Raw genomic sequence first — 9,336 nt, 5'->3', positions numbered from 1 at the left:
TAGTTTGCTTGTATGTTTCACAAAGCTCATTAAACCCACTTTGTATTGTTGGCTATTCTGACATTCTTACTATAATATGAAGGCTTATGTTGAAGATCTGTCCAATCGGTTTCCCCTACTTTTTTTTTTTTTTGATACGTTTCCCCTACTTTTTGGACGATCAAAGTATGGACAAAAAAATAACTAAAGGTGTATCTTACTAATGAACTATTGGCTTTAAAAGTATAGTCTTAAGAAGACCAAAAATTACAAGAAGATGATCTCAAAACACAAATAATGCTGTCTTTTTGAGGTTTTATGAAACAAAAATTCGGTGCGTATATATATATATATATATATATATATATTACCACTTAGAATGATATTTCTTTCCTCCAGGAGATAAGATCCTCCTAAAGGTATTTTGAGGTTTTATGAAAAAAAAATTTAGTAAGGGAGGTGTTCTTTTCTTCTTTTGTTTTAAACAAAAAAATTAACCAAATGTTACCCAAGCATTTAAGAACCATATTGGCTTTTTATACTTGGATATATTCACCATGATCATGATCATAAATTTCAAGACACAGCAGGGAGATTTTGAAATCCTAAAATTCAGGTTGGGACTGCCATGATCAAATTAAGAAAGAGAGGAATTATTGGGGGAAAAAACCCAAAGAGAAAAATAATCTGACTTTATTATCCGTGATTTGTATCTGCTTACTAATTACACAGTTCATGGGTAGAAATTATTGATTTGCAAATCCATATTAAAAGTCAAAGAATCACAGTGACTTGCCACCGTTTGGCCATTTGTTTAGATCATGGATGCCTAGGCACGCTCCCCAATGAGCTGGGTTATACCCTACTTTCCTTCTTCCCCCATCAAAGGAATCCAAGACTGAAGAAAAAGGAAGAGAAAGAAGTCACAAAAGCAACATAAAGTGTGTAGACAAAAGAAGCTTTTACCCACTTATCCCCAGCTAATGCCCATTCTACACACTTTTCTACCCTTTAAAACCCCTTAAATTTTGTTCAGATGTTCCTTCTCATCTAAAACACAGTAGAGACTAGAGAGAGAATTTGTTCTTTTCAATTGCTCCATATTTTCCCAAAAAAAATGGCCAAGATAGTAGGTGCTATTATTTGTCTATTGATAGTGGCAATGGATGTTATGGCCGGGATCCTAGGCATTGAAGCTGAAATTGAACAAAACAAGGTATGCCATTTATTTCCTAAGCAGAGAACTTTGTATTTTTTTATTTTTTATGTCGTAACTCAAAAATTTTCAACAGGTCAAGCACCTAAGGCTATGGATATTCGAGTGTAGAGACCCAAGTGAGCAGGCTTTCAAGCTGGGTTTAGGTGCAGCAGCACTTCTGGGTCTAGCCCATGTCATAGCCAACTTACTTGGTGGGTGTAACTGCATTTGTTCTCAAGAAGAGCTCGAAAAGGCTTCCCCAAGTAGGCAACTCTCAGTGGCTTGCCTCATTTTCACTTGGTATGTCTTAATTGAGCCTGGACTTTGATTGTGTGAATAGTACTTTGGCTTGATTGTTTTTTGTTTTTGTGATTGATCAGGATTATATTTGCCGTGGGATTGTCCATGCTGGTGATAGGGACTTTGTCTAACCGCAAGTCAAGGGCTTCCTGTGGTTTCACACACCATCATTTTCTGTCCATTGGAGGGATTTTGTGTTTTGTTCATGCCTTGTTTTCTGTTTCATATTACATTTCTACCACTGCCAACCTTAGTTAGTAAGAAATGAAATGTATGTATGGAGGTCATAATCATAAGCCTCTACTTTACTCGTCCTTCTCTTTACATTTGCTTTTCTGTTTTCCAAAATGTAACCACTTTAGAATGGCAATTCTGACCTCCACATGGAATGTGTGAAGCTTTAATATTGCTAATTTCATCTTTTTTACCTTTTCTATTTTTAACATATAGTGAATATATTGAGAACTAGGTCACTACTCACTACACTACATTGCCTACTCACAATTGGGAGTCTTTATATTTGTTGCATTACAGCTTGGCGAAGTTTCGATTAAAAGGCTATTGAAAAGAAAAATGTGGTTTCATTGGATAATGCTTTTATAATCATTGGGAATATGTTGTCTTTAACCACCCTTATTAATTAATATTCTATTCTCGTTTCCATTTGGGTGCTTTTTTATATGGTCTTTGTATGGTGTGCCTTTCTTTGATAATGTTACACTTGATGGATATTTTTTTCTTCTTCTATCTTTTCCCTCCATTGTAACCCTTGAGAAAAAAGGAAAGCATTATAGAATTTAAGGTATAGTCTAAATTTTATCATTAGTTAGAGTAGATTATTAATTTAATAAGCTATTAGAAAGCGATGAATTTAGTTATTTAATCATAATTCTAACAATAACTTGCAATGCTTGATGCAACTCTGGAAAATTCTTTAGTAGTTTACCTGTTGGATACTACACCTTGAACAAATGTTCTTGACCAGTTGACCTGCCAAGCATCTCTTGTCCGAATAAATCCGCTTGTAATGGCTCAAGTATAGCATTAATCAATAATGACATTGAATCATACTACTATTTGATTAACCCTATTTTATTGGTTTGGAGTACCACCTTATTTGTACTTCAAAAATATATTTGCTAGAGGCCTCCTTTTGTTGTTGAAAGCAGAAGGAATGAAAAACAAATGAAGTGCTTGCTTTGAAATTACCTGCCGGTTAGGTTTCAAATCAAGGACATGATAAGTCTTCCTTATTATCACATCTTACAACAATAAGTTTATTCAATAGGGAATTTTTGGCACTCTCTTTGTTCAGTTGTTTCCATGACTAGCTGATTAATTCCTTTATGCGATGTTTTGCTTCAATTTCGGATATGCCTTCATGTACCATGTAGCACTGGATGGATTTTGCGACATCCCATCTCTTACTCTCAGCCTTCGAATAAAAGAAAAAGGAAATTAGTATATAATTTAGCAGGAATGGATTTGATTTTACTACTTAGAATGCGTTTGGATAGGAGGCTGCGTCCACGTCTGGGCAGTTTTTTTTTTTTTTTTTTTTTTTTTCCACGCGCATGTGCACTGTTCATTGGCCATGAACAGTGATTTTAGGCCAATGAACAGTACTTTTTGGGATGAACAGTAATTTTTACACATTAAAAAATTATTTTTGTACAGTATTTTCAGTTTTCAGTTTTCAGTTTTCAGCAATAAGTTCTATCCAAACGGACTCTTAATATGTTAAATTCTGCCACGGTACAAACAGGACAGGACCTAGAGCAATAGGTAAATTTAACTACAGCTCCACTAGCTCAGATTGCAGATAATTGTACCACTACCGGACATACCTCCGAAGTCCCCAAATCATCACTAAGTCGAGCAATGAGGGGGTGACCAATATATTAGCTAGCTCTGTGCCATTCTCGATACAATGAAAGTATGAAACGAATACTAAAGTATTTTACTGGTAACGTGAGTGATGGCAATCTCTCTCGCTCTCTCTTGGGAAGAACAGGAAGAACTCGCGTGCAGTAACAGAAAGGTAAAGGATGTTAACCACTCAGGCTTCAGTGAAGGGCAGGACTCCATGCCTTCGTCTCCTAGCCACTGCCATGGCCCTTGGAACTGAGCAACATCCTTTAAGGATAAGCTCATAGGGGAGATTCCTGGTGCCTTTTCCCAGGCTTTTAACCTTGTGGACCAAATGGAAGATGAGTCTGATTCAGATGAAGGAGAGATGAATGCATTCCAAGAAGGGCTTGCTGCGGTGAAGTTCTCCAAGGACTTCAAACGGCAAATCCAAAGGCCATGGGAATGTGCTCTCATAGTAAAGGTTTTTGGCCACTCTGTGGGGTTTACCTTCCTTCACAATAGGTTGCTGTCGCTTTGGAAACCAGCCGGAAGGCTGGAATGTGTAGACTTGGGGCATGATTTTTTCCTTACTCGATTCTCATTGAGAGAAGATTATGATACCATTCTCAAGAAAGGGCCATGGTTCATTGGTGAGCACTTCCTTTCCATCAGACCTTAGGAGCCAGACTTTCGACTAGCGACTACAAATGTTTCATCTGTAGCTGTATGGATTAGGCTTAATGAACTACCGATTGAATATTACAATGAGGAGGCTCTCGTGCAGATTGGAAAGATCGTAGGTACTGTTCTGAGAATTAACACACACACTGCGTCTAAAACTCGTGGAAGGTTTGTGCGACTGTGTGTTCAAATAGACGTTGCCAAGCCACTCGTTACAGGTATCATGATTGGGAAGTTTGAACAATTGGTTTCATATGAAGGAATCCATAGGCTTTGTTTAGATTGTGGGAGAGTGGGACACCACAAGGAAAACTGTCTGTTTACCATCCGGCGTCCATTATCGACGGTGACGGAGACAGAACGAGAGGTGGCATCAAGCTCATGTAGTTTGCATGTTTCCGACGTGGTAAAAGACAAGGAGGGACCTACAGGGAGTGTGCTGCATGCTGAGCATGAGGAGGTGTCTGAAGGACCTTACGGACCATGGATTGTGGTTGCTCGCAAGGAGACAAGGAATTTCAGAAGTAGTGGAATGTCTCTCCCATAAGAACCTGTACAACCACGACAAGTGCATGGGATGCATGGGCATGACTCTAGGATTGTTGATGAGCCATCTAAATCCAATCATAGCAATGAAGCGCTGAGGGAAGCCAAAAGGAAGCACCCATCACTAGGGGTGATCAATGGGGCCCAACTGGGTAGTTAGAAATGTTTCTAACTACCAAGCCCATCTTGTGGTAAATAATGGCCCAGCGCCTCCTGGGATTGAGAAGGCATGAAATCGAGAAGGGAAAGAAGTAGTGAGCTCGAAAAGTTTTAGTAAGGTTTCTGTGAAGGGTAAAAAAGACTTTGCCCGGGCTAGGTTGCATAAAGTTGGGTCTCCAGGCGCCGTTGATGGGAGTTCTACGCAACATCCTCCTCTGTCAGTCCGTTTGGTTGAGGTTGCGCCTTCTATGTCTAGCACCGATGGAGATTAATAGAAAAGAGGTGCTTTTATTTTTCTTTTCAATGCTAAACCGTGGTTAGGGATGGGTTATTGGCTTGAAGAGTGTGGTAGCAGAGGGTCCATAGGGTTTTCCAACGAAGATGATTCCAACGCGGGATTGGGGGTGGATCAAGCTGAGGCGAATGAAGGCTTGGGCATGGACACCTCTGTTGATGGAAGTGAAGGTATAGGAAAGAGGGATTCTTTTGTTGAAGCCCTCGAACTGCAAGGAGAAAGAATTGGGCAAAGCAGACCTCTTGGAATGTCTACCTAAGCGCAGGAGGATGGAGTGATAGCCAACTGCAACCTCAGTAATGGGCAGATGGCATGCTGTGTAGCTCATACAGTGTCTCCATATGGGACCGGTGCTAATAATGGGTTCGGGAATAGGGAAGATGAAGGAATGTGTCAAGCGGATCGTATGGAGTTTGACGGAGGACGTGATGCTAATGCCGCTTGTTAATGTATGCCTCACTCTTGATTGTTCTGTCATCATGAATGCGATAATATGGAATTGTAGGGGTACTCTGAAGCCCAATTTTCAAAATTATGTTAGAGAGCTGGTCTGTATCCATAATCCAGCAATCTTAGTTGTGATGGAGACTCGAATTGGCAGGGAGAGAGCTAAAGAGATCACTGATAGGCTCCCTTTTGAGAATGCTGTTCATATAGATACCATTGGCTTGGCTGGGGGCTTGTGGATGTTGTGGAATTCAAAAAGGGTGGAAGTCATGCCTCTGGCTAGCACTGAACAAGAGATTCATGCTATCGTTAAGGTACCAAACTCTAACTCTAACTCTAACTGGTTGCTTTCTGCCATATATGCTAGTCCTAGGACGACTGAAAGACACATTTTATGGAACAATTTAATTAAGGTTGCTGAGTTGCATGATATGCCGTGGGTTCTTGTGGGGGACTTTAATGAGCCGCTTACTAGGGAAGACAAGTTTGGGGGTAGGCCAGTGAGTGTGAGTAGATCTTTATTATTCAAAGATTGTTTGGATAAATGTAGCATGATTGATATTGGCTTCTCTGGGGCCCGATTTACCTGGAAAAATAAAAGACCTCTCTAAGCCCTCATCCAAGAACAGATAGATAAGTTTTTTGTGAATCCTAGCTGGTATTTATTGTTTCCTGATGCAAAGGTTGTTCACCTCACCAGATGTCATTCAGATCATTGCCCCGTTCTGTTAGACATGCAGCCAAGAACTTTCACAAGGAGGAAGAGGCCTTTTAGGTTCCAATCTTGTTGGTTGTCTGACCCTTCTTTCCCAAAGATTGTCTCTCAGGCTTGGCATCTTGATCCTGCACTGGCTAAGGCAGTCAAGAAATTCTCTAAAGATGCAGCCAATTGGAATAGGTTTCATTTTTGGAATATTTTTGAAAAGAAAAAAAAAGCATTATGGCTAGGTTAAATGGTATTCAGAGGGCTTTATCGGTCAGGCCTTCTAATTTTCTGCTTAATTTGGAGAATGATCTTCATCAGAAACTTGAATTGGTGCTTAGGCAAGAGGAAGAATTATAAGGTGTAAAATCTCTAGTGAACTGGATGATACAGGGGGACCGGAATACAACCTTTTACCATGTGTCGACTCTAGTTAGAAGGAAAAGGAACCAAATTTTGGCTATTAAAGATTCAACGGGGGATTGGATCCACGAGGAGAATGGAATCAAGGATTTCATTAGAAGAGGTTTTGAGGGAGTGTACACTTCTTCTTTATTAAGTAGATCTCGGCATAACCCCTTACCTTCTCAGTGGCAAGCCAAATTGTCAGAGGAAGAGAAAAGGAGTATTAGTGGGGCTGCTTCGGAGGAAGAGATAAAATCTGCCCTTTGGTTGCTTAAACCTTTCAAAGTGCCTGGTCTAGATGGCCTGCATGCTGGATTCTTCCAAAGATTTTGGTTGGTTGTGGGTAAGTCGGTCTTGGAGGAAGTTAAAAATATTTTTGCGATAAGGAAAATGCCGGAGTACTTGAATAGGACCCACATTGCCCTTATCCCAAAGGTTCAAGGGCATGAAATGTTGGGTAATTATAGGCCTATTAGCTTGTGTAACACTATTTATAAAATTGTCACTAAGATAATTGTTGCGAGGTTGAGGCCCTTTTTGGACAAGCTTATTAGCCTCTCCAATCAGCCTTTGTTCCGAGGAGGAAAAGTGTTGATAATGCAATCATAGTCCAAAAAATCATCCATACTCTCAGCAAAAAGAGAGGGAAAGTGGGGTACATGGCTTTGAAGATTGACTTGGAGAAGGCATATGATAAACTCGAGTGGAATTTCATTAGGGATATGATGATTAGAGCTAACTTCCCAGTGGATTTACTATTCTGGTTGGGAAAGTAATAGGATTTAAAGCTGCTTACTCTTAGTGTTGTTCGTAATTTGGTTTAATGAAATGATGGAGCCGTTCATTGCTTGAACTAGGGATGAAATAGCCTAATGATTATCTTGAGGGCATCAAGAACTGAAAAAAAAAAAAAAGTAATTGAAATTTACTATTCTGGTTGGGAAAGTAATAGGATTTAAAGATGCTCACTCTTAGTGTTGCACGATGGTTACTCACACCATCAGAGCACACTCTTGTAATTATTGCACTTGCACGATAGGCTTGTTTTGTTGAATTTTCTGTATAGTTTCGAGAGATACTTATATGATGATATGTGTTTGATTTTACATTTATGTAATTCAAGAAAGTGGTTTAGGTGGCCTCAAGATTGGTGGTTTGATTTGCATGGTGGAAAATTTGATACGCAAAGTCGAAAACAGAATCATCGTCTAGCATTCATTACCAATCTAAGTGGCTTTGTATTTATCTTCACATGATTGAGAGTTGAGTTATTTGCTTCAAAGTTGGCTATATAATATGCATATGTGTGTTAGTGGACGCTAAATTAAAAAAAAATTCTAAGGCTTTGCTTACCCTTCCAAGTATCTGCAAATCTATGTTATTTTCTATGTGGTTGAATACCTTGCTAATCAATTTGCTCAAAATTTTATGAATTTTGGCTAACCATTTATGGCAACACATCCTCTTGAGATAACAAAGGGGAATATAAATTATAGATCTTGATAATCATCTCAACCATTTTTCTTATTTGTTATTTTTGAATAGTTCATCAATATTTTATAGGTTGTTTTATCTACTGAATACATGGTTGTTGATGCTTCTAATTGTATAGTTTATGCTCAGGAATTTTCATTTTTCCTTGGAGGGAAATGCACAAGCTGTGCCATAATGTCCTCAAGAGACACATCGCCCGTAGAAGAAGAGGGAGCGGATGTGGATGGAGTTGTAAAAGTTGGAGGAATCGTCGTCCCAGGCCGTCACGAAAGTAGCTAGGCCTTGCTCTGTTTGATGGTAGCGGCATCTGTGGCACACATCACGGAGAAGTGGTCGAATACAGGAAAGGAGACTAAAAAATGAGGAAGAATCCTTGTAATAGCCGAAGGAAAAATGAGCTTATCACGGGTCACCGTATCCCTATAGACATCAATAAGGGATAGAATGAAGTGAGAGGGGAAGTCTATAGTGAGATGTTCTAAGAGGGAAAGCGAAAATCGAGCACGAGGCTCTGTAATGGAGTTATAGTGAGACAGAGGATGCAAAACATAAGTCATCACCATGTTAATGAACCTTGGACCTTTAGTAAAGGCCGAACAAGGAGTGAACTGATGATCACCCTAATCAGAGGGACGCTCACAAAAAGCAGACATAAGTTTGTCTTTAGACACAGTCTTAAGACGATCACAGTCGGGGTAGTTAGGATGCGCTACCCTCAGGACATGGAGCACGTCGGATACAATATCCGAAAGGATCACGATGCGCGTACCTCCAACGTGAGTAACAAAGAGAGGTACTAAATAATCAAATTCGTGCATGTTGGAGTAGAACTCTTGTATGGTCACAGATGGACATGTGACTGGGACACCACACAGTGACTCCCAACCCCTGCTGTGAATGACAGTAGGTAGGTCGGTATCGGAGAAATCCGACAAAATGACTTGGTGTTTCGAATGAATGCCTCGTCCAAAAAAGTTCTCTGAAAAGTCCTGTTGGGCTTTATCATCACGGAACCGAATGTGGGAAGGGGTAGGATCAGAAGAGGAAGCACACGATGAAGATCACGAAGTTTCTTGGTCACAAAACCTTACGGTGTACAAACACAACAGCTTCTACAAGATGAACTAGGGCAAACTAGGTTTCTGATCACAATTTGCATGTACAACACTTTGCTTCACACTTGTGCAATTGTGTTGCTTAAAATAATCCTTATATATGTTTTGGGTTGTGAGAAAAGAAAGCCCAAAAACTTACTCACAGATTGGATGAAAATCAGAA

The 9,336-nt window shown here is 39.7% G+C and overlaps 2 protein-coding genes across 2 annotated transcripts; both read left to right on the top strand.

Annotated features, from left to right (window-relative positions):
• The first annotated feature begins 776 nt into the window (after positions 1 to 776).
• Positions 777 to 1,890, top strand: LOC142641173 (protein VASCULATURE COMPLEXITY AND CONNECTIVITY). The gene is made up of 3 exons (XM_075815574.1): positions 777 to 1,195; positions 1,272 to 1,477; positions 1,558 to 1,890. Exons 1-3 carry the CDS (start codon positions 1,097 to 1,099, stop codon positions 1,733 to 1,735), a joined length of 483 nt encoding a protein of 160 aa, XP_075671689.1. The 5' UTR covers positions 777 to 1,096; the 3' UTR covers positions 1,736 to 1,890.
• A 3,478-nt stretch (positions 1,891 to 5,368) lies between these two features.
• LOC142639824 (uncharacterized) lies at positions 5,369 to 7,173 on the top strand. Its single transcript, XM_075813962.1, has 2 exons — positions 5,369 to 5,962; positions 6,553 to 7,173. Exons 1-2 carry the CDS (start codon positions 5,369 to 5,371, stop codon positions 7,171 to 7,173), a joined length of 1,215 nt encoding a protein of 404 aa, XP_075670077.1.
• The last annotated feature ends 2,163 nt before the right edge of the window (positions 7,174 to 9,336 follow it).

The sequence above is a fragment of the Castanea sativa genome, chromosome 6 (genome assembly GCF_040712315.1).
Source record: "Castanea sativa cultivar Marrone di Chiusa Pesio chromosome 6, ASM4071231v1".
Taxonomy (NCBI): Eukaryota; Viridiplantae; Streptophyta; class Magnoliopsida; order Fagales; family Fagaceae; genus Castanea; species Castanea sativa.
This window is presented reverse-complemented; position numbering and strand designations above follow the sequence as displayed.

Excerpts from the sequence above, each read along its gene's own strand:
- LOC142641173 (XM_075815574.1), top strand. The coding sequence starts at position 1,097 with ATGGCCAAGATAGTAGGTGCTATTATTTGTCTATTGATAGTGGCAATG. Across the intron at positions 1,196-1,271 it reads CTGAAATTGAACAAAACAAG|GTCAAGCACCTAAGGCTATG; the intron begins GTATGCCATTTA and ends AATTTTCAACAG. Across the intron at positions 1,478-1,557 it reads GCTTGCCTCATTTTCACTTG|GATTATATTTGCCGTGGGAT; the intron begins GTATGTCTTAAT and ends GTGATTGATCAG.
- LOC142639824 (XM_075813962.1), top strand. The coding sequence starts at position 5,369 with ATGGGTTCGGGAATAGGGAAGATGAAGGAATGTGTCAAGCGGATCGTA. Across the intron at positions 5,963-6,552 it reads TTGGGGGTAGGCCAGTGAGT|GGGGACCGGAATACAACCTT; the intron begins GTGAGTAGATCT and ends TGGATGATACAG.